We start from the raw sequence: 25574 nt of genomic DNA on the forward strand, positions 1-25574 counted from the left end.
CTTGCATCCCTGGGCAGCTCACGGCTGGGTCTCCCTTTGTAATCCGTGATAGTTTGCAAGCCCTGCCACATCTGACAAGTGTCAGAGCCGGCTTAGTAGGATTCAATCTTTTTCCTGTATTGACACTTTGCTTGTTTCATGGTTCATCTAAGATTTCTTACTTCTTATAAGTGTCCGGATTAGTGTCCAGCTCCTTGAAAGCAGCAGCTCTAGCCTTTAGCTCAGTCCAAATGTTGCCTGTAATCCATGGCTCCTGGTTTGGATATGTACGTCGTATTGTCATTGTGGGGACGACGTTGGTTGATGCACTTATTAATGAAGCCGGTGACCGATGTAGTAAACTCCTCAATGCCATCGGATGAATTCCGAACATATTCCAGTCTGTGCTAGCAAAACAGTCCTGTTCCATAGCATACGCTTCATCAGAACCCTTCCGTATTGAGCAAGTCACTGGTACTTTCTGTTTCAGGAGGATAGAGTTATGGTTAGATTGGCCAAATGGAGGGTGAGAGAGAGCTTTGTATGCATTTCTGTGTGGAGTAAAGGTGATCTAGAGTTTTTTTGCCTCTAGCTGCGCAGGTGACATGGTGAAATTAGGTAAAAACGGATTTCAGTTTTCCTGCATTCAAATCACCTGCCTCTGGATGGGCATTTTCTTGTTTGCTTATTGCCCTATACAGCTCGTCCAGTGCAGTCTTAGTGCCAGCATCGGTTTGTGGTGGTAAATAGACAGCCATGAAAAATATGGATAAACTCTCTTGGTAAATAGTATGGTCTACAGCTTATCATGAGGTATTCTAACTCTTTAATATAAGAGATTGCGCACCAGCTGTAGTTAACAAAGAGACACACACCTTCCCCTTGGGTTTACCAGATGCTACCGTTCTGTCCTGCTGATGCGTAGAAGAACCAGCCAGATATATATTGTCCTTGTTTTGCCACGACCCCCGAGAAACAGGATATTACAGTTCTTCAGGTCCCATTGATAGGTTAGTCTCGAACGGAGCTCGTCCAGTTTGTTCTCCAGTGATTGTGCATTCGCCAATATAATGGAGGGTAGAGGCGGTTTATGTACTCGCTGACAGATTTTTGTCAGGGTGCCTGCACGTTGGTCTCTCTTGCTCTGTTTTTTTCTTTTACAAGTCTCTGGGATTAGTGCCTGGTTCGGTTGAGCAGTATGTCCTGCGTCTCTGACTCGTTGAAGTAGAAATCTTCATCCAAATCGAGGTTAGTGATTGCTGTTCTGATGTCCAGAAGCTCGTTTCAGTCATAAGAAACGATGGCGGAAACATTATGATCAATGAAAAAACAACAACACTAAATAGCAGAATTGGTCAGGAGCCCATAAAACGGCAGCTATCCATTGCAGCGCCATTCTCGGGTCCCTCATGACCCGGTTGGACATGACTCCAACAGTGTCACCAGGACGGATCAGCTAATGAAGTTGGCCACTAGAGGCCTCTATCATTTTCTATGGTTGAAATATACTTATTCTGAGAAAATGTGCAAGAATTGAAGGTGCCAACAAATTTTACAGTAATCATTAGAATATTTCATTGTCATATAAAAAAACAAACAGATGCTCTTCCCTCGACTTAGATCGATCAACTTCACTGTTTTCGGCGTTGGCCCACCAGGCCACCACCTAAATGCATTGATAAAGCTTGCATTATGGATATTTCGAAATTCTGATTGACACAACACCGTCAATCAGGGGGATTGTCGAATAGAAACGTATATGGAAAGGCGTTGCCATACGTAATTGGCTGAATTTCTTAGCTATCTCTACCCTGATAGGTGTGTGTGTAATATGGGCATGTGTCACACATTCCGGAAAAAGCCCTTTGCTAGAGCCGGGGTGGTGTTTTCCGCCTTGCCGAAGAAAGTTGTGCCAGGGAGGGTTGCTGGTTTCTGTATTCCGAAAAAATGGACAGCCAGGGAAGGAAAGTGGTGGTTTGCGACAATGGGACCGGGGTAAGTTTACAAACAGACCGTGTTCTATCGTCAAATTATGAGGGTTCCGGCTTTTGTGCTGTGCAATTTGGCAGAGGAGATGAGATGGGGAGGAACAGGAAGTAGCTCGCTTCATTGCTAGCTTGTGTAGCCACGGTCTGTCAGTTTGTCAATTAGTTATGCATTCATTGAGGTTGGTGCATCTGTCAATTAGAGGTGGCAAGGTTCACACCGGTCGGTGGAATGTTTAGAGTACCGATTGTTGACTAGAATTCGTGAATCAGTGGGAGTAGCCATAAATAGTGTTATCGCTGCTGTCGGCTGCTCGTGCTGACATTGCGAACTCGAATCGTCTAGAGCTAGTTAGGTTGCTGGCCAGCAAACTCAATAGCTAGCCTTCAAATGTACAAATCGCAGTTTTATTGTTTTATAGCATGCTCCAGAGATCACTTAAATCTCGTGTTCTGCCACATTTAACTATATCAAATATGTATTCATCAGACATCATTACCCTACATTTCCACCCCTTGCTTCAATTTGATAACTCAAACTAACGAGAGCTCTCTGTAAGAACTTGCCAGCGTCATTGTTAATTGCAACGAATTGGGCAAGGAAAATACGTGATCTATTGCGTTTTATTCAGTAACTCCACATTTTTAGATACTGTTTGGTGTTCACAAAGAATGAAGATCCAGCATCTGTAGCCCAGCCCTCACCGAAACCTCTTTGAACTTGTAGCAAGTATTTTACACTGCTACATTGTTGCGTAATTGGATGAGGATTTGCGCATATGGTTTTACTAAACCAGGCACCAACAAACAAGTATCACAATCAAAGTATTGTTACCAACTGTTGAACAAGTTAACCAACTTAACTTGTCTCGAGCAGTAGATAATGCGCATGCCTCATTCTTGTACAGTGAGGAAGTCAGAAACCATTCTTCCATGTAAGGCGTTATCAGATCAATTGCAACTCTCTTGTAAAATATGTTTTGTAAACACCAGTCATCTGGTTGAAATTGACAAATTACAATTAATTTATGCTGTTTTCACTATTTTACCTTAGTATTTATCCAGACTATTCTTTCATCTGTCTTTTTAAAATATTTTTTTGGGCCGTGTTCCATTCAGTGGTTAGCTGACTTGTCTCTCTCCAGCTACCTACCGCAAAGAAACTATGCTGCTTACAGCGTTTGTTCACACTGCGAATAAAACAGCCTGATAGCTATTCATAGCTTGGAGAGTGTAAATGGGACACGCTGTACACTGTAGCCTACCGTCTGTCTTTATTCTTGTCTTTGAGTTACCCCTTCCTGTCTGAGCTGATGATGTCATGTCTACTTGAATATGCATGTCATACACTTATTTTATTCTTCTTACCGGAAGGTTGAGAATGAGGTCATTTATGTAATGTAACGTAGGTGAAAGAAGGAAGATTATGTCATTAATCATTATGTAGGCCTAAAGAAAGCCCAAAGGATTTTTAAACATACATGGAGAAGTGCTTGTATTGATTCACGCGCTAGGCTATTCCTTGAAGCAAACGCCTAGTACAACCTAACAGGTTTGAATGAAATTCCCTGCGTAGGTTCCCTACGTAACTTCCTAAGTATGCTGCAGGTCAGGCAAGTCAGGTAGTGATTGTGGGAGGATAACACTACCAATACTGTAACTTTCTCTGTAACCCCTCTGAGAGTGTTCACAAACAAAGCAGGGTGGAGTTGCTGGTGCTGGTCTTTTGTCAGTTTTGCATTTCCCTCACTAATGGTTAGGATTTGGGGAGGGCAAGCTGATCCTGAATCTGTACCTAGGGGCAACTCAAACGGCACCATGTGACTCAGAGAAAGTAGAGAAGGCTCTAACTTCTGGCTAATGGACAAGACAAGTGAAGTGCATTACTGCATTATCGATTGGGCTAAGTTATGTCAGCGTTATTGGACTAAAAGGTTTTATTTTAATGTAGTCTGTGCTAAATGCTTTGATCTGATTTCTAGTATTTGGCTATAGGCTTATTATTGATCTCGATTAATTTTTTTGTCATTCTGTGTGCTATGAAAATGTATTTATGTCCTATGTTATTTACCAACTTGCAAAAAATGATGTTTGTCACTGACCCTGCCTTTGTCTCTCCCTTTAATCCTAGTTTGTGAAGTGCGGCTATGCAGGCTCCAACTTCCCAGAGCACATTTTCCCTGCGTTGGTTGGCAGGCCAATCATTCGCTCCACAGCTAAAGTGGGAAACATTGAGATCAAGGTAACCTCACTCGTTTACTCCACAGAAGTGTTTAAATGATATCTAGACAAAAATATGTATTCATTAGTATTTACTCAAGAAAGTAGTAATAACCTGTTTTTGAAGGGGGTCATATAAACATTGCATTATTTTTTTAACAGGTAACATACTGTGAATTCTGTTTGAAATTGGTTTTAGAATGTGTGTTGAGTGTAATACAGAATTCATTGTAAAATGGGTCCTGTTTTGTCACACATACAGTCACTGATAAATCCACTATAATTGAGAATTTCAATAAGCATTTTTCTACGGCTGGCCATGCTTTCCACCTGGCTACCCCTACCCCGATCAACAGTCCTCCACCCCCCACAGCAACTTGCCCAAGCCTCCCCCTTTTTTCCTTCACCCAAATCCAGATAGCTGATGTTCTGAAAGAGCTGCAAAATCTGGACTCCTACAAATCAGCCGGGCTAGACAATCTGGACCCTCTCTTTCTAAAATTATCTGCCAAAATTGTTGCAACCCCAATTACTAGCATGTTCAACCTCTCTTTCGTATCGTCTGAGATTCCCACAGATTGGAAAGCTGCCGAGACACTCTAGACCCAAACTGCTACAGACCTATATCTATTCTAACCTGCCTTTCTAAGGTCTTCGAAAGCCAAGTTAACAAACAGATTACCGACCATTTCGAATCCCGCTGTACCTTCTCCGCTATGCAATCTGGTTTCAGAGCTGGTCATGGGTGCACCTCAGCCACGCTCAAGGTCCTAAACGATATAATAACCGCCATCGATAAGAGACATTTACTGTGCAGCCGTATTCATTGACAGAGTCGAAAGCCTTAGCCAGGTCGATCACAACATTCTTATTGGCAGACTCAACAGCTTTGGTTTCTCAAATGATTGCCTCGTCTGGTTCACCAACTACTTTTCTGATAGAGTTCAGTGTGTCAAATTGGAGGGCCTGTTGTCCGGACCTCTGGCAGTCTCTATGGGGGTGCCACAGGGTTCAATTCTCGGCCCGACTCTCTTCTCTGTATACATCAATGATGTTGCTCTTGCTGCTGGCGATTCATTCAATGCACCTACGCAGACGACACCATTCTGTATACCTCTGGCCCTTCTTTGGACACTGTGTTAACTACCCTCCAGACGAGCTTCAATGCCATACAACTCTCCTTCCGTGGCCTCCAACTGCTCTTAAATGCAAGTAAAACTAAATGCATGCTCTTCAACCGATCACTGCCCGCACGTCCAGCATCACTACTCTGGACGGTTCTGACTTAGAATATGTGGACAACTACAAATACCTAGGTGTCTGGTTAGACTGTAAACTCTCCTTCCAGACTCACATTAAACATCTTCAATCCAAAATTAAATCTAGAATCAGCTTCCTATTTCGCAACAAAGCATCCTTCACTCATGCTGCCAAACATACCCTCGTAAAACTGACCATCCTACCGATCCTCGACTTCGGAGATGTCATTTACAAAATACACTCTATTCAACAAATTGGATGCAGTCTATCACAGTGCCATCCGTTTTGTCACCAAAGCCCTATATACCACCCACCACTGCGACCTGTATGCTCTCGTTGGCTGGCCCTCGCTTCATACTCGTTGCCAAACCCACTGGCTCCAGGTCATCTACAAGTCTCTGCTAGGTAAAGCACCACCTTATCTCAGCTCCCTGGTCACCATAGCAGCACCCACCCGTAGCACGCGCTCCAGCAGGTATATTTCACTGGTCACCCCCAAAGCCAGTTCTTCCTTTCCTTCCAGTTCACTGCTGCCAATGACTGGATTGAATTTCAAAAATCATTGAAGCTGGAGACTCATATCTCCCTCACTAGGTTTAAGCACCAGCTGTCAGAGCAGCTCACAGATCACTGCACCTGCACATAGCCCATCTGTAAATAGCCCATCTATCTACCTACCTCATCCCCATACTGTATTTATTTATTTATCTTGCTCCTTTGCACCCCAGTATCTCTACTTGCACATTCATCTTCTGCACATTCTACCATTCCAGTGTTTAATTGCTACATTGTAATTACTTCGCCACCATGGCCTATTTATTGCCTTACCTCCCTTATCCTACCTCATTTGCACATGCTGTATATAGACTTTTCTACTGTATTATTGATTATTGATTGTATGTTTGTTTATTCCATGTGTAACTCTGTTGTATGTGTCGAATTGCTTTATCTTGGCCAGGACGCAGTTGCAAATGAGAACTTGTTCTCAGCTAGCCTACCTGGTTAAGTAAAGGTGAAATAACAAAAATGTGTACCTGTCATCTGGGGAAAGGGGATACCTAGTCAGTTGCACAATTTGAAGAGGTGTGGGGGGCTGCCTTAATCGACGTCATCGGTGAGGTTAACTGCCTTGCTCAAGGGCCGAACTGCAGTTTTATTTTTTTATACCTCAGGGATTCGAACCAGCGACCTTTTTGTTACTGGCCCAACACTCTTAACCGCTAGGCTAACTACTTCGTAGCCCACATGACTGACATTTGTCTTTTTTGTGGAGATTTGGGGAAGTTCTGAAATGGCTGCAATGCCTTGTGGAGCAGACTATGGTTCTAAGTTTTTCAGAACATGTAGACCTACCTGGAGAATGGTGCACATTTCTTGATTTACACTACTTTATGTTAGGTTACATTTTGCTTATTCCCTCCACTGTGAACCTGTTGCCGCAATTTTCCTGACACACATCCTGGACAAGGAAGCTATTTCAATGGAGATTCTTAATTGACCATGCTTTAGTCCAGGACTAGCCTTAATCTGTGTTTGGGGAATCCAGCCCTTTGAGTTTAGTTTCTCACAGTATTTGTGAGTTTAAAAAAAAGTATTTCCTCCATTTAGTGTCCTCCGGATATCCAACACACTGGTCCCCGATATTTACCATGGCTGGTTAAGTCCCAAATAGCACCCTATTCCCCTACATTGTACACTACTTTTAACCCTATGGGCCCTGATCAAAAGTGGTGCACTGCATAGGGAATATGGTGTCATTTGGGACGCTGGCCATGATTTGTTGATTTGGCCTAGATGTCGCACCTTGTCTTGCTATCAGGGCGTTACACATGAACATTTCCTCTTGATAACATTGCAGCGTTATGAGAGGATGGGTGGGCGTAGGCCACGGTTTTTGTAGGACACGCACTGATTCACCTCTGACCTTGGCTCCTCTGACCTCTCTCTCTTCTCTCGATCTTCTGACCCTCTGCTTCATCCCTCTCTTCCTCCCACCTCTCCTCCTTCTCTCCTGTTGAGGTAGGATAACAGAAAGATGGTAAGTGTGTATGTTTGCAGTTTCATGGGTCCCTGCAATCTGCTCGGACAGTGAAATGGCTGCGCTCGTCATCTCTCCGACAAGAGTGGTCCTTTTTTCTATCTGTCAGTTGTTTGGCATCGCTTCCTCATTCCCCCCTTACTACTCCTTCCCTGGTTTTCTGTGATGAAATGGATGTTTCGGCTAACCTTACAAACTGTATTACCCCTTGTTTAATTATTTTTTTGTAAAAATGTTAAATACAGTGGTCTGAACACACTGACAGACATTGCAGAAGGAAACTGTGATATCAATAGTAGAGATATCATCAGATACGTTTTGGAGGGGAAATCATGAGAAGGGGAACATGTCTGCTCTAGCGTCTCGTGTTAAAATAAACTTGCAAGCCGCCTCCTCATAGCATAAAAAAAAAAAAAAAGACCACATTGAGCATTAGTTTGCCCGTGCAGTTCTCTGCCAATATGAGTGACCTGTTTGTTTGGCGGTAGACAGTCAGGCCTATTCTGAGTTTGCCTATACTATAGGTTCTAGACATTTTCAATAGGATCTGCATGCCAATTAACCAGATGGTTTCCCGCTCTACTAACAGTGTGCTCTGACTGTATGGCTGGAATCTCTATCTAATGTTGCCTTCTCTACCGCCTGCTCTCTGGAGCAGGGCTGAACGTATCGTCAGCTCACTAAAAGCAGCGTGCCCGCAGAATGACTAGATGTTGACTACAACTACAATAAGTGATGTTTGACTTGTTTATTGTGGCATGCAAATGTCCTTTTTTTGGGGAAGTTCTTTACGTTTGTGCTGTAGAGTGTTTTACGATGGTGGATGTCCTTTTGTGACATTGTTACCTTCGTACCCAGAGCTATCCAGCATTATTTTTGTTGTTTTATAACTGTGGTCAGTCGGCACTGACGGTCGGTTTGTTGCTGTGGTACGTCAATGTCTTGGGTGGAGGTCACTGCATCGTTTCTATGCAGTGATATTCAGTGGCTACTGCACTATTGGGGTTCCTGAAAGGGCGGGTTCACTTTAAAAAGTCACGCCCTGGTTTTAGCACAAGTCTGAAACTCTGCTCTTTATCCCCTCCCTCCCTAGGACCTGATGGTGGGGGATGAGGCGAGCGAGCTGCGCTCCATGCTGGAGGTGAACTACCCCATGGAGAACGGCATCGTGAGGAACTGGGACGACATGAAGCACCTGTGGGACTACACCTTTGGTCCCGAGAAGCTCAACGTCGACTCGCGCAACTGCAAGATCCTGCTCACCGAGCCGCCCATGAACCCAACCAAGAACCGCGAGAAGATCATTGAGGTGCGTATACATTTTTTTTTTTTTAAGTGTTTATTTTTGTTAACCCACGACTACTAAATCCGTTGTCAGAGGACGATTTCATTAACATGCTTTAGTTTTTGAAAGTGTGTATTCTGGAGTGTACCCGGGAACGGCTGGAGGAGATTTCCTGTAAGGCCTTTTATACGGTTCCATTGTAGATCTTAAATGAATCATCAGTCATAACAGTGATGCTCTGTGCTGAGGAGGCAGTAGCACTCCCGCTACGGAGGTTCATCTTGGAGTTGCAACTTGCCAGTCATTGTGACTAAGGCAGCAGCGCTGCCTGGCAGACCTGGGTTCGGCAAGTATTTGAACTCTTTCAAACACTTTTATAGTTTGATTGAGCCTGTCTGGAGTTTCACATGGGTGGACATTGCACTTTTGGTACTAATCCATTGTTTCCATTGTGCCAGGCAAGGTCAATCAACCACGGCTAAAGTATCTGAAAGATTTGAAATGGTATTTGAACCTAGGTCTGCTGCCTGGCGACAGCTCCTCAGTGGGAGTCTGTCAGAGCCACTGTTATTGAGTCAGGCTGTCCTCTGTGGGGTGGCCAGTCATGCATAAGTGCTTTGAGGGTAAGTTCTTTTCACCCTTTCCAAATGGAGGTTTATGAACATGGAGGTCTATTCCTTGTGAGTGGAAGTTGAGGTTAGATTTGTTGTGGTTTTCCTAGCAGTGCAAAATGCAAAAACAAAGATAATTTGTATTAGCAAGATGCTAAGTTGCTGTTGAACTTTATGCAGTAACTACATATTCCAGTGACATACTCTCGCACTCCCTACCTCTTTCCTAGGTGATGTTTGAGACGTACCAGTTCTCTGGGGTTTACATAGCCATCCAAGCTGTGCTCACACTCTATGCTCAAGGTAGGTTCTTTAAAGCAAAATGAGGCAACTAGAAGGAAGGTAGGACACCCAAAACCAGTGAAGAGCACTGGGTACCTGAGATTTCACTCCAACGAATTGCAAGTTGAAGTACCTTTCAGAACACATGGAGGAATGTAGGAGGTTATACCCGGTAATTAGCTTTTGCTACGTTTCTACCATGGTAGCAACAATTATTTGGGGCTTAAACTTTATTTTCCGGTACAGAAAGTACCAGATATTTACTTTATATTTTAAAATGTTTATTAGTTAGTAGTTACACAAACCCATTGATGCCCCATCATTTTTCTACAGTAGTAAATACCTAGTTTCATAAAATAAAGTGCTTCCATTTGTGCTGTACTGCTTGTTTGTAACATCGGTCTTTCTCTGGAAAAAATAAACACAGCTGTGGAATGAGGGATGAAACACAGGCTGTGCTAATGTGTGACCCTTTCAGTAGCAGGACGAGAGTTGAATATGCAGTAGCGCGCCACGTTGAGTATGTAGCTGTGTACTTTGTTCTATACTAGACTGTCATTTGTAGGACGTAGGCCTTTCATTGGCCCGTGCATTTTTTTTTATATTGAACCAATGTAATTCTGACGGAAAACTCGTTGACACCAAGAAATCGGTAATAACAATTAATAAAAAGCTTTCCGTTTCAAACGAGTAATGACAGAAATGGTCTATAATGTTGATATGGGCTTTGGGAAACGGTGGATGTGTTTTCTCACTGGCCCTAATCTGTTGGCACTGCTGTGTTTTTTTTTTTTAGGTCTCCTGACTGGCGTGGTGGTGGACTCTGGTGATGGCGTCACCCACATCTGCCCCGTGTACGAAGGCTTCTCCCTGCCCCACCTGACCCGACGCCTGGACATTGCAGGACGGGACATCACGCGCTACCTCATCAAGGTACACCCTCGTTCCCCACGCGTGACTCGGGCCGTCTTAGAATGTCCTGTCCAGAAACAACTCCTAGCCCCTAGGCATGTGTACATGTGAGAAGACTGAATAAGGCATTATGATGGATATTGCACCTTGCCCATTAGTGCTTCCACCATATATATTTATAACTATCTAGCCTAATTCTATGAAATCTACACGAGCCTAGGGGGAACTAACTAGGGGTTGATTGCTGGACAGGGCCTTGGATAACCTTATTTCCTTCATGAGTATGTCTGACTTGCTAGTGGAAAGCAGTCGACTCTAAACCACACCTGTTCATTATTTCGTGTTAAGATTTGTGATTAGGAAAGGTGACTATTTTAAAGAGTATTTGGAGTCTTTTTCAATTAGTTTCGCAGTCCTTTACAACTATGAGATCTCTGCAAACCAACCAAACGCATGCCTTACCTCTGACCTTTATCCATCATCCAGTTGCTGTTGCTGAGGGGCTACGCCTTCAACCACTCGGCGGACTTTGAGACGGTGCGCATGATGAAGGAGAAGCTGTGCTACGTGGGCTACAACATCGAGCAGGAGCAGAAGCTGGCGCTGGAGACCACCGTGCTGGTTGAGTCCTACACGGTCAGTAACATAGTCCTACACGGTCATCATCCTGGTCGAGTCCTACACTTTCATTTCTTATTGTACAACTGTTTCGAAGTATTTTCTGTTTTTGGCCATTCTGAGCCCAACCCTGATTTGTCATCTAAACAGCACACCAGATCAGCGTTGGGACTAGTTACTTAAAGTCATATTACTAGTTACATTTAACAAAAGTAATGCTTTATGTTATAATATTACCGCCAGTACATAGAGATGTATAGAAGGCACATTTGTCACTAGACAGAAAAGCCTAGAGGCTTCCCCATCACAGAAGTGATCAATGGAAAATATCAGAGTTGCACCCTCTATATATTTCTATGGACAGCAGCTGCCATGACATTTCTCCAAACAGCCTTTCTCTGCTCGCTCGAGAATTAAATGAAACAATTTGAGATCGGATCATGGGAAACGCGCCCGGTAGAGGGATGATTCTGAAAGTAACGCACACGTTGTGTGACAGTGTAACTGTAATAATATTACCCAATTTGAAAAAGCTACTAGTTACTTATAAAAGTAATCTGATTATGTAATGCATTACTTTTTTAATAACGCATTTCCCCCAACACTGCACCAAATTGTACTTATTAAAGTCTTGCATGGTAAGGGTAACACCATCCTACACCAAGAATAATAGGATTCATCTGTATTTGAGGCCTGGCTATATGGTAACACTGCCTCCTTGTGGACATAATGTATCATGCAGATGATCAGGTTATAATTTTTGAGCATTAGAAGCCATATTTAGTGTGGGAGGAGTTCTTGAACCAAGCTCTGGATACCCCCAGGTTACTTAGTCAAGTCAACCACGTGCCGAAAACCACGTGCCGCGAGTCCCTGTGATGTAAAGAGGGAGTGGATGGAATTTTTTATGTGTGGCGGGCGGCGGCGCACCTCCTTGTTTCCCTGCCCAAATCCTGGAGAGAGAAGGAGAGGCGGAGGACAGAGGATGGAACAAAAGCACTACTGTAGTGTTGAAGAAATGACCCCCCCCCCCATCCATGGGCGTGACATCATTTCCTGTACGACCCAGACTCCCACGCCACGTGCTGACCTGGTGTCTGTTTCCTCCTCTGGACTCCAGACTGGAGCCGTCAATGGGCCCTTTATGCTCCCTCCCACATAATGTTCCACCACGCTCTGTAAAAGGCCTACTGTATGTCAGCCGGCTCCATCTGACCAGAGGGAGAGCGACTCTTACTTAAACGTTGCCAGTTCCAAACATTGTCTATTGTCCATCTCTAGCCTAGCATTGCCTTCAGATTTCCCTAGCGGTGTTCTAGCAGAAGAAAGCCATCAGTCCTGTCTTAATGTCAATGAAATGCTTTCCGATGTGTGAATGTTGTTCCCCTTTCTGTGTCCCCAGCTCCCCGACGGCAGGATGATCAAGGTGGGAGGGGAGCGGTTCGAAGCCCCTGAGGCTCTGTTCCAGCCCCACCTCATCAACGTGGAGGGAGTCGGGGTGGCAGAGCTCCTCTTCAACACCATCAATGCAGCAGACATCGACACCAGGTAACTCCACGACCGACTCCCCCCTACTTACTAGTGACCTAGTAATTTCCAACCCTCGTTCACTTTGCCATTTCATTAGTTAACATTCTAGTCATTGAGTGGATTTTATAGAAACAACAAATGTCGGTACATATAAATGTCTTATATCGGCTGAAAGCTTGAATTCTTGTTAAAATAACTGCACTGTCCAATTTACAGTAGCTTTCGAAAAAATGCCATGCTATTGTTTGAGAGCTCCTAACAACAATTTTTTTTCCCCACCGCGATAGGTTTGATAAATTCACCTCTGAAGGTGAAATGTGTACTTACATTCTGAAATCTTGCTCTGATTTATCATCCAACATGAAGTGTCGTTTTGTTTGATAAAATCCTTTTTCATATCCTAAAAAGGTCCATATAGTATGCACAATCGATTTTGTATTTCCACTTGTTGAATTTGCAAAGAAAGGAATCTGTGAAAATGTCACCCTAAACGTTGTTTCAACAAGTCAAATCACATTTGTATCTATTCCTCAGAGATCCTAGAAGGTAACAAGACTTCACTATTTCATTAGGGGTGTAGTATATCCTATAGGACACCATATTTGGTCAGAGAGTGACGCCTTCATGGCGCGCCGATGACGCGGGTGGCCATCATTTGAACGACTATCTTTGTCAAATAAGCACCAATCGGAGTCAAACATAGCTAGCTAGAAACCCCCGTAAAGCCCAGCTCATTGGTTATCTGGAAACCATGTATATGTCGTAAAATGTAGCTACTAACCTTGTACGACAGCATGCCTTTTTATTTTGGACAAAAATTATAAGGATATTCAGAGTTATGAAAACTGTTTTTTGCAAATGTTGAACTTATAATCTGGCTATTAGTACTTGGTAAGCTAAATCAAAGTCCAAGTATACAGATTTGACGATATTCTTGCAGAAAAATGGAATATGAATGCAAATGTCTCCTTCACGATTTGCCCAAATGGGCCTGGGGACTTCACACTAAAAGTCTTGTAGGTCAGTCATTCTTCAAGTAATCCATCTGAAACTTTGCACGTACACTCCTGCCATCTTGTGGACACTATCGGAATTACAACCAGAGTGATGGCTAGAACTATGACCTTTCTCTTGCATTTCAAAGATGGTGGTAGAAAAATACAGTTTTTTTCCCTCTTTAGTATTTTCTTATACCAGATCTATTGTGTTATTCTCCTACATTCAATTCACATTTCCACAAACTTCAAAGTGTTTCCTTTCAAATGGTACCAAGAATATGCATATCCTTGCATCAGGGCCTGAGCTACAGGCAGTTAGATTTGTCATGTAGGTGAAAATTGAAAATAAAAAGGATATCCCTAAGAAGAATAAAAAATAAAAAAACGACAGCGAGTGACTAGCACCCATTGCTAAAAATTCCCTATTCCCTCAACCCTTGCTCTCGTTACGTGACACATGTATGCGTCTCATGCACGTGACCAATAAGGCCTGCCCTATAGCATATCATAATCGCATCAATAAATTGGTTCTAACAAACTCTGAAACGTGACAGCAAAATGGATGCAGAGGACATGACAAATAAACTCGAAACAGTGGAATGTTTGCTGGTTGCTCAGGAGGTAAAGGGGAAGTTGGATATGTGGAATAAATTTGACTAGTTGTGGAAAATACTGGAGATCAAGAAAAATAAGTTAAGGAGGAAGTGCTGGGTGCATATGATGTGTGCCAAACAGGTACTGTTAGGTTATAATTGTTCTAACCGTTTGGAACAATATAAACAACACTAAATAAATTATAAGCGGACCAGAGATGCTGTTGTAACATTTTTAATTGTAAAGCCTTTATTACAGCAAAGACTAAACAGTAGCATTCATTCATTAATGCAATTCCCAAATGGAACGGTTTAGGCCTATTTATCTTTATGCTAATTATTCAATATTCGCTTTATTGTATTTTAACTAAAATGCTTGATTGCTTTTCAAATCCTGAATGACTTGTATGCTGTGTGATGACATGAACTAATAAATGATTGATTGATACGGTAGCCTATATAAGTATTGAAATATAAACCTAAGTAAGTTATGGTATTAAGACGAAACAGGATGTGCTCTTTGGCCTACAGCTCGATGATGGCTATACAAGTCTGCTATAGTAAGCCTACTTATGATAATGACATATTATTATGATGTTCATAATAAAAAAGAACAATAAGGGGATCAAGGAAAATGGAGGGTTATAAATCTACTATTTTCTGACAATTTGGGAAGGTGTAAACGACACTAAATTTAAAAAGTGTAAGGCCTTTACAGCATAGCAAAGATTTGAAATTGTTTATTAACATGGTTGTGTGAGGCTTGGTACTCACGGAATCAGTAGGCTATTAAACAAACACTCAAACAGGCAACAGAAGTAGAATCTGTGTTTCTGTAGATATACAGTTCCAGTCAAAAGTTTGGAAACACCTACTCATTCAAGGGTTTTTCTTTATTTTGACTATTTTCTACATTGTAGAATAATAGTGAAGACATCAAAACAATGAAATAACACATATGGAACCAAAAAAGTGTTAAACAAATCCAAATATATTTTAGGTTCTTCAAAGTAGCCACCATCATTACTTTTAGACATGAAGGTCAGTCAATCCCGGAAAATGTCAAGAACTTTGAACATTTCTTCAAGTGCAGTCGCAAAAACCATCAAGCGCTATGATGAAACTGGCTCTCATGAGGACCACCACAGGAAAGGAAGACCCAGAGTTACCTCTGCTGCAGAGGATAAGTTCATTAGAGTTACCAGTCTTTGAAGCATTTATTTGGGCTGCAATTTCTGAGTTCAAGTAACAGACACATTTCAACAAACGGTTCAGAGGAGACTTTGTGAATCAGACCTTCATGGTCGAATTGCTGCAAAGAAACCACTACGAAGAAGAGACTTGCTTGGGCCAAAACACCAGCAATGGACATTAGACCAGTGGAAATCTGTCCTGATGTGATGGAGTGCTGCATCAGATGACCTGGTCTCCACAATCACCCGACCTCAACCCAATTGAGATGGTTTGGAATGAGTTGGACTGCAGAGTGAAGGAAAAGCAGCCAAAAAGTGCTCAGCATATGTGGGAACTCTTTCAAGACTGTTGGAAAAGCATTCCTCGTGAAGCTTGAGAGAATGCAAGGAGTGTGCAAAGCTGTCATCAAGGCAAAGGGTGGCTACTTTGAAGAATATCAAAAATATATTTTGATTTGATTAACACTTTTATTTATTTTTTTGGTTACTACATGATTCCATATGTGTTATTTCATAGTTTTGATGTCTTCTCTATTATTCTACAACATAGAAAATAGTCACACACAAAAAAAAACCTTTGAGTAGGTGTCCAAACTTTTGACTGGTACTGTATATGGATGATGTATAAAGCCAGACACATTTAACAGTTAGGTTGTTGATCATAGACCAAATTAAGTTGGTTTCCTCTCTCCTCACTTTTCTTAGACAATTAATGCAAGGGCTGTTTTCTTGTCTCCTAACTCCGCTGCTGCCTCCACCGCATTGTTCTAAACACCAATATGCTGGTCAACTTTGCTTTGACACACATAGCATCATGGTCTAGGAAAAGGCGTCAATTCAACAGCGCACTGATGTTTCAGAACAGCAGACAGTGACCACTATCCAACGAGAGAGCGCATTTGTTATAAAATTGTATTTTTATTAGTGTTGCACCATTGTTCTTATGTAATACACAATTTCAGTAATGCATGTCTAAGACAGTTTTTTTTGCTACTGCTCAACTAAAGAAATCTCAGTTGACTGGTCGATTGGCTGTTGGTCGACTAAATGGGGTCAGTCCTAGATTATCAATGTTTCTCCATATTGTCATTTTTTTTGTCTAATATTCTATACATCCCCTTTTTCTCTTCTGTAAACATCCTCACTTTCTCTCTTCAGGGCTGAATTCTACAAACACATTGTGGCAAAATGTTATCTTTTTCCTCCATGTCGCCATTTGTATTCACCTTAAGTTATTCCTCTTCCTTCGTCCAGGTCTTCACTCCTCCCTAAACGTCTTCTCCTTCTCTCCACAGGTCTGAGTTCTACAAACACATAGTGCTGTCAGGGGGCTCCACCATGTACCCCGGCCTTCCCTCTCGACTGGAGCGTGAGCTCAAGCAGCTCTACCTGGAGCGCGTGCTGAAGGGAGACGTGGATAAGCTCTCGGTGAGGGCACACACACAACGCCATTTATATCTTCGAAGTAGCATGCTTTAAGTACATGTCATATTTTATTGTTGCTGTTTTTTAAGTGCGGGTTTTACTGTCCAATGTTTGACTTTTAACAGATGGACAACTACTAACAGACATTTAACGATCCATTTTCTCACTGCAGTCATTTGATCAGCCACCAGGAGGCGGTGTTGCCCTAAATTGAATTAGTGTACACAACACAAGCAATGTGCTTCTTCAACACAGAGTGAACTATCTTTGTCATGGGACCATGTTTAAATCATGCGCTCGACAACTAAATTAAAATATAATGTCTCATTGTTCCTCACTCATTCCTTTACACACTGATTGCTCAATTTGGCAACAATATCCGTTTCAGCATTTTCAATGCCAGGCCTGCTGGTTCAGTTCATGTAATTATTAGACGATTTCACACCTATTTTTAGTTAAGGTTGTTAAGACAGACATTTTCCCTCCCACTCTTCTCTCTCTCTGCCCCTTTCCCTTTCCTTATTTCTCCTCTTCCCCCTATTCTTATGCTTTCCCTTCTCACACTCTTCCCTTCTCCTTATCTTCTATTCTGTCTCTCCTTTCCTGCTCGTGTGCAGAAATTCAAGATCCGGATCGAGGACCCCCCTCGGCGCAAGCACATGGTGTTCCTGGGCGGGGCCGTGCTGGCCGACATCATGAAGGACAAGGACAACTTCTGGCTGACGAGGGAGGAGTACCAGGAGAAGGGGATACGTGTCCTGGAGAAGCTGGGGGTCACCGTCAGATAAACCCCCCCCCCCCAAGATGCACATGTCTGGGCTAAGTCTGAAATGGCACCCTATTCCCTTAATGCACTACTTTTGACCACACCCCATAGGGTAGTGCACTATCTAGGGAATAGGGTGCCATTTGGGATGTAGCCTTGGTCTTGTCTCACGTCCTCCACTTGATATCCATCTACAGCTCACTTCTTCTCGACCCGATCATCTGTTTTTTACCACCCCCTGTCCCAGATTCGCTCGCTCACTCTCCAAGGGCATGTTGTGACAGACGGTTGGGGAGGTGGGAGGAGATGGAAGAGGTGCTGACAACACGTCTCCTGGGAATAGTTTCAATCATGTTGCCCAACTTATTCGTTCAAAACACGATCCCAATGATCATCAAGATGAAGTCAATTATTATTATTATTAGGGATTCATTTATAGAGGCGGTGTCGGATTCTCCTGTGTTGTGGGCACAGGGTACACAAGGGGTCTCCATCAAAGGCAAGCTTCTTTTTTTAAATCCACCCTTCTGCCCATCTTTGTCTTTTGTCCAGTCTTAATCAGCAGGTGATTTCTTGCTCCTCTTGAGGAGGTTGTGTTAACGTTGGGGGGAGGTCAGGGGGTGATGGAGGATTAGAGTGCAGGTGGTTTTTGGGGCATGTTTCTCCTTCTCACAGGGTCCACCTGCCCACTTGTCTGAATCCCATATGTAGTCTGTTGCCATTGTGTCGTAAGAGGGATGTGATGATGACAAAAAGAAAAGGTTGGCCTTCCCTCACGATAAAAAAAAAAAGAAGGCATTTCATTCCACTGATGGCTAAATATTTGCCATGTATTCAATTCCACTGAGGACAGCTCAGCCTTTTCTTTGAAGTCGTGTTTTGTGTTCACATTCATTTTGCTGATGCGCTTTCTTTTTGGAGGAGAAGAGGTTTTGCCTTTCGTTTTGTCAGACGGACAAATAACGTCTTTATTTTTTTGCAGTGCATTACTCCCGTGTTTTTTTTCGTAACGAGTGAGGATGTGTCATCCTCATCATGGCTGTTGGACACACGAGTCATTCGGTTTTTAAGGTCTGGGTTACATTTTGCCCTCAACAGCAGGTCTAGGATCTCTATCCTTAGCCATTGTGAGCTAAACAATGCATCAGACCTAGGACCAGTTGTTAAGGGCATACTGAACCGTAACCTGCGTAGAGGGGCAGTCATTCTGAGACCAGTAGGAGCTCTCCCTAGTCTCCGCTCCAGTGAAGATTCATTTTTTTTTTTTAGGTCAGGGGTTATTGGGGGTGGGGATTTGTTAGGGGTGTTGAACATTTGTAATATTAATAAGAATTTGGGTGTCAGTAGACATGGAGACCACATAAAAGCTGGTATTTAAGGTTTTCCTTTTTTGGTTTTCATATGTATTGGAGGCACTTACACAATATATGTGTATCATTTTCTTTTTTATCCAAACAGTCATCCAGTGCCAAGTGCAGTTATTGTATCTGTTTTTCTTTTCTTCATAGCATAACTGCCTACCGCTGATTTTTAAATAAAGCAAAGTGATTTATAAATACCTGGTGGTGCTCTGTCTTTGAGATGTACCAAGTGGCTCACCATAAATACTTGTGACATTATCGTCGTTGTCGGCAGTGATCCTAAATAAGACCGACTTGGAAGGCAGATGAATTCATCTGCCTCAAAAGAATGAGTTGCTACATTCACGTGTACGGATGCATGGGCATGCTGTGTAACTAAGTGGTCATATTTAGAATGAAGGCTGCAGAGAACAAGAATGCGAGTGGCTTCTTTGTGAGTCTATGTCAATGTTATTTGTCACATGCTTCGTAAACAACCGGTGTAGGCTAACAGTGACATGGTTACAGGTCCTTCCCACCAATGAAGAGAAAGAAAATAGTAAAACAAGTCATAATAAATACACATGAGTAACAACGTGGCTATATGTGCTGGGGCACGAGGTAATTCAGGTAGATATGTACATATAACTTGGAATAAAGTGACAGATAAACAGTAGCAACAGCATATGTGATGAGACAAAGTTCAAAAAGGGTCAATGCAGATAGTCTGGATAATTATTTGGTCAACTATTTAGCAGTCTTATGGCTTGGAGGTAGAAGCTGTTCAGGGTCCTGTTGGTTCCAGTTTTTAGAGCCTTCTGACACTGCCTGGTATAGAGGTCCTGGATGGCAGGGAGCTCGTCCCTAGTGATGTACTGGGCTGTACGCACTACCCTCTAGTGCCTTGTGGTCAGATGCCAAGCAGTTGCCATACCAAGCGGTGATGCAGCCAGTCAAGATGTTCTCAATGGTGCAGCTGTATAACGTTTTGAGGATCTGAGGGCTCAAATCTTTTCAGCCTCCTGAGTGGGAAGAGGTGTTGTCGTGCCCTCTTCACGACTGTGTTGGTGTGTGTGTGGACCACGACAAGCCTTTCAAATCATTTCATGGCTACAGATGAGACTGCTACGGGGCGATAGTCGTTTAGACAGGTTACCTTGGTGTTCTTGGGCACAGGGACTATGGTGGTCTACTTGAAACATGTTGGTATTACAGACAGTCAGGGAGAGGTTGAAAATGTGCAGTGAAGCCACTTGCCAGCTGGTCAGCGCATGCTCTTGAGTACGCGTCATGGCAATCCGTCTGGCCTTGTGAATGTTAACCTGTTTTAAGGTCTTACTCACATCCACTATGGAGAGTGTGATCACGCAGTCGTCCAGGAAAGCTGGGGCTCTTATGCATGGTTCAGTGTTGCTTGCCTCGACGCGAGCATATAAGGCATTTAGCTCATCGGGTAGGCTCGCGTCACTGGGCAGATCGCTGAGTTTCCCTTTGTCATCCGTGATAGTTTGCAAGCCCTGCCATGTAGGATTCGAGTAGGATTCGATCTTAGTCATATATTGATGCTTTGCCTGTTTGCTGGTTCGTCGGAGGGTGTAGCAGGATTTCTCATAAGCTTGCGGACTAGTCTCCAGGTCCAGCCTTTAGCTCAGTGCGGATGTTGTCCATAATACATGGCTTCTGGTTGGGATATTTGCGTACGATCACTGGGTACGACGTCGTCGATGCACCTATTAATGAAGCTGGTGACTGATGTGGTAAACTCCTCAATGCCATCTGATGAACACCTGAACACATTCCAATCTGTGCTAGCAAAACTGTCCTGAATCAGGAGGATAGAGTTATGGTCAGATTTGCCAAATCAAGGGCGAGGGAGAGCTTTGTATGCGTTTCTATGTGTGGAGTAAAGGTGGTCTAGAGGGTTTTCTTTCCCTCTAGTTGCACATGACATGCTGGTAGAAAGTACAGTGCCTTCAGAAAGTATTCATACCCCTTATTCCACATTTTCTTGTTACAGCCTGAATTCAAAAATGGATTAAACAGATGTTTTTCACCAATCTACACACAATACACCATAATGCCAAAGAATTATTATTAGAAAAGAAATCTTTGTGCAAATGTATTAAATGAAAAGCATAAATATTAATTTACATAAGTATTCACACCTCTGAGTCAATACATTAGAATCACCCTTAGCAGCGATTACAGCTGTGAGTCTTTCTGGGTAAGTATCTAAGAGCTTTGCACACTTGGATTGTACAAAATGTGACCATTATTCTTTAAAAAATTCTTCAAGCATTGTGAAGTTGGTTGTTGATCATTGTTAGACAGCCATTTTAAAGTCTTGCCATAGATTTTCAGTCCAATTTAAGTCAAAATGGTAACTAGGCCGCTCAAGAACAGTTAATGTTGTTTTGGCAAGCAACTCGTGTATACACTGTGTACAAAACATTAGGAACACCTCTCCATGACAGACTGACCAGTTGAAAGCGATGATCCCTTATTGATGTCACCTGTTAAATCCACTTCAATCAGCATAGATGGATGGGAGGAGACAGGCTAAAGAAGGATTTTTAAACCTTGAGACATGGATTGTGTGTGTGCCATTCAGAGGGTAAATGGGCAAGACCAAAGATTTTCGTGCCGCTGAAAGGGTATGGTAGTAGGTGCCAGGCGCACCGGTTTGAGTGTGTCAAGAACTGCAACGCTGCTGGATTTTTCACACTCAAAGAGTTTCCCGTGTGTATCAAGAATGGTGCACCACCCAAAGGACATCCAGCCAACTTGACGCAACTGTGGGAAGTGTTGGAGTCAACATGGGCCAGCATCCCTGTGGAACGCTTTCAACATCTTGTAGTCCATGCCCCGACGAATTGAGGCTGTTCTGAGGGCAAAAGGGGGTGTAACTCAATATTAGGAAGGTTTTCCTAATGTTTTGTACATGTTGTATTTGGCCTTGTTTTAGGTTATCCTTCTGAAAGATAAGGTTGTCTCCCAGTATCTGTTGGAGAGCAGAGTGAACCAGGTTTTCCTCTAGAATTTTGCCTGTTGAGCTCTATTCCACCTCAAGCATACCAATAACATGATGCAGCCACCCCCATGCTTGAAAATATGAAGTGGTACTCAATGATGTTGTGTTGGATTTGCTGCAAACGTAACGTATTCAGGAAATGAAGTTAATTTCTTTGCCACATTTTTTGCAGTTTTACTTGTGCCTTTTTGCAAACAGGATACATGTTTTGGAATATTTTTTGTTCCTTTTTACTGTCATTTAGGTTAATATTGAGGAGTAACTATGTTGTTGATCCATCCTCAGTTTTCTATCACAGCCATTAAACTCTGTAACTGTTTTAAAGTCACCATTGGCCTCATGGTGAAATCCCTGAGCGGTTTCCTTCATCTGCGGCAACTGAGTTAGGAAGGACGCCTGTATCTTAGTAGTGACTGGCTGTATTGATACACCATCCAAAGTGTAATAACTTCACTATGCTCAAAGGGATAATCAATGTCTGTTTAAAAAAATATGTTTAATCTACCAATAGGTGCCCTTCTTTGCAAGGCATTGGAAAACCCTGGTCTATGTGTTTGTAATTCACTGCTCGACTGAGGGACCTTACAAATAATTGCATGTGTGGGGAACAGTGACGAGGTAGTCATTCAAAAATCATGTTAAACACTTATCGCACACAGTGAGTCCATGCAACTTATGTGACTTATTAAGCACATTTTTACTGCTGAACTTATTTAGGCTTGCCATAACAAAGGGGTTGAGTACTTATTGACTCGAGACATTTCAGCTTTTTATTTGTAAATATTTCTAAAAACATAATTCCACTTTGACATTATGGGGTATTGTGTGTAGGCCAGTAACACAAAATCTCAATTTAGTCAAGGGGTGTACTTTCTGAAGGCAATCGAGGTAATACGTATGTATGAAAGTGAAAGTATATAGGATGAAAGTATATAGGAGAGGGAGATTCTGCTAAGATATTTGGGGGTGTGTCGGGGTCTGTAGGTTGAGGAAAACAGTCCTTTGGAGGGGCACTGTTGCAGAACCAAACCGTTCTGCCGCTCTCTTTTGATGTGGCACTGTTGCCGTGGCACTACACAAGGAATTCCCACCCAAGGTCTCCAAGACGATGGCCTTCGCAAACAAGACTGACTCCACTGGCAGTTCGGCATGGAACCGTCCCACCTCACCTCAGATCCTTTCTCATGGTTGGTGGCAATAGCATCACGCTAAAACCCACAGGACGTTTACCTGTCGGTTTGGACAAGAGAGTGGTTCTTATCTCCAAATCAGAGAGATGATAAGAGCACCAAAGAGAAAAGACAGCCAGGACAAGCTGAAGCCAAGGGGTGTGGCACAGGGTTAGCGGAGGACCCTTTGAACTCTGTGAGGGTCTCTGGAAACCGCAGGGAGGTTAGAAGGGGGAGGCTTGGGGGGGCTGACTGTTCTCAGAAGCTGGATGGAAGGACATGCATGGCATCACTCTTAATCTACCAGCCCCTTTTTATTTATTTTGCATGGCATCACATTTGAAAGGGTGAGGCTCATTTAATTATTTTCAGGAGGGAGAATTTGCTAAATTCCTCTGGAGGGGGTGATCATGCCCCCCGCACCCAAAACACACCTTTCCCACCATGCTCCACTACTTGAATTCCACTTAGGGAACACTTTGTCAGGGATTAACAGAGGCCCAAAAATCCCCTCTGAACCCAAAATGATTCTTTAATCCTTAGAGCATTTGCCTCATGGGCTCAAGCCAACCAACCAGGCTTGAAAATGGCACTTAGTAAGAAAACCACATACTAAATCCCACAACAAAGATTATTTGGATAATTGTAATTCTGAGAAAAACCAGATTGCCTGACTTCTCATATATGCCTCTTGGTACAGATTGTTGTTTTCTAACACAAAGGGGAGAAACTAAAAAAGGGTTTGCATGCCTTTTAAACAATGTAGCAAGTAAGCAACAAGTTCAGTGAGTATAAGGGGGTTTGGACCAAGATGTAGCATGTCCAAAAGAAGGAGGAGCAGTTAAGATTGCAACTGCAGTTATACTGAAACAAAATATAAACACAACATGCAACAATTTCAAAGAGTTTACTGAGTTACAGTTCATATAAGGAAATCAGACAATTTAAATAAATTCATTAGGCCCTAATCTATGGATTTCACATGACTGGTAATACAGATATGCATCTGTTGGCCACAGATACTTATATTTTTTTTAAGTAGGGGCGTGGATCAGAATTTGCCTCATGCAGCACAACAAATCTACTTCACATTGAGTTGATCAGGCTGTTGATTGCGGCCTGTGGAATGTTGTCCCACTCCTCTTCAATGGCTGTGCAAAGATGCTGGATATCGGCAGGAACTGGAACATGCTGTCGTACACTTCAATCCAGAGCATCCCAAACATGCTCAATGGGTGACATGTCTAGTGAGTATGCAGGACATGGAATGCCTGGGCCATTTTCAGCTTCCAGGAATTGTGTTCAGAGGCTTGTGACATGGGGCCGTGCCTTATCATGCTGAAACATAAGGTGATGGCGGATGATGAATGGCACGACAATGGGCCTCAAGATCTCGTCACAGTGTCCCTATGCATTCAAATTGCCATTGATAAAATGCAATTGTATTCCTTGTCGGTAGCTTATGCCTGCCCATATCATAACCCCACCACCACCATGGGGAACTCTGTTCACAACGTTGACATCAGCAAACCACTCGCCCACACGATGCCATATACGCGGTCTGCCTTCTGCCCCCTACAGTTGAGGGATTCATCCGTGAAGCGCTCACTTCTCCAGCGTGCCAGTAGCCATCGAAGGTGAGCATTTGCCCACAAGTCGGTTATGACGCCAAACTGCAGTCAGATCAAGACTTTGGTGAAGATGACGAGCATGCAGATGAGCTTCCCTGAGATGTTTTTTCCCCCCTGACAATTTGTTCAGAAATTATTTGGTTGTGCAAACCCACAATTTCATCAGCTGTCCGGGTGGCTGGTCTCAGACGATCCCACAGGTGAAGAAGCCGGATGTGGAGGTCCTTGGCTGGTGGTGTTTACGGTTGTGACGCTGGTTGGACGTAATGCCAAATTCTCTAAAATGACGTTGGAGGCGGCTTATGGTAGGAAAATGTACATGACATTCTCTGGCAACAGCTCTGGTGGACATTCCTGCAGTCAGCATACCAATTGCACGCTCCCTCAAAACTTGAGACAGCTGTGGCATTGTGTTGTGTGACAAAACGTTTTAGTGGCCTTTTATTGTCCCCAGCACAAGGTTCACCTGTGTAATGATCATGCTGTTTAATCAGCTTCTTGATATGCCACACCTGTCAGGTGGATGGATTATCTTAGCAAAGCAGAATTTTCACTAACAGGGATATAAACAAATTTGTGCAAAAAAAATGTGAACTAAGGTTTTTGCGCTTATTGAAATTTTCTGGGATATTTTATTTCAGCTCAAGCAACATGGAACCAACCCATTACATTCATATTTTTGTTCAGTGTAGTTACAGTAGCTCTCTT

At 42.9% G+C, this 25574-nt stretch overlaps 1 protein-coding gene across 1 annotated transcript; it reads left to right on the forward strand.

The window, feature by feature from the left end:
- Nucleotides 1–1815: 1815 nt before the first annotated feature.
- On the forward strand, nucleotides 1816–19253 carry LOC139568753 (actin-related protein 2-A-like). The gene is made up of 9 exons (XM_071390806.1): nucleotides 1816–1974; nucleotides 4096–4206; nucleotides 8576–8791; nucleotides 9609–9681; nucleotides 10457–10593; nucleotides 11059–11208; nucleotides 12593–12738; nucleotides 16800–16932; nucleotides 17547–19253. Exons 1-9 carry the CDS (start codon nucleotides 1927–1929, stop codon nucleotides 17715–17717), a joined length of 1185 nt encoding a protein of 394 aa, XP_071246907.1. The 5' UTR covers nucleotides 1816–1926; the 3' UTR covers nucleotides 17718–19253.
- The last annotated feature ends 6321 nt before the right edge of the window (nucleotides 19254–25574 follow it).

Source organism: Salvelinus alpinus, chromosome 2, assembly GCF_045679555.1.
Source record: "Salvelinus alpinus chromosome 2, SLU_Salpinus.1, whole genome shotgun sequence".
Lineage (NCBI taxonomy): Eukaryota > Metazoa > Chordata > Actinopteri > Salmoniformes > Salmonidae > Salvelinus > Salvelinus alpinus.

What these genes read in the sequence shown, in the direction of transcription:
- LOC139568753 (XM_071390806.1), top strand. Translation starts at nt 1,927, where the DNA reads ATGGACAGCCAGGGAAGGAAAGTGGTGGTTTGCGACAATGGGACCGGG. An exon ending in GCTCACACTCTATGCTCAAG is followed by an intron (nt 9,682 to 10,456) that starts GTAGGTTCTTTA and finishes TTTTTTTTTTAG; the next exon opens with GTCTCCTGACTGGCGTGGTG. An exon ending in TGCTGGTTGAGTCCTACACG is followed by an intron (nt 11,209 to 12,592) that starts GTCAGTAACATA and finishes CTGTGTCCCCAG; the next exon opens with CTCCCCGACGGCAGGATGAT.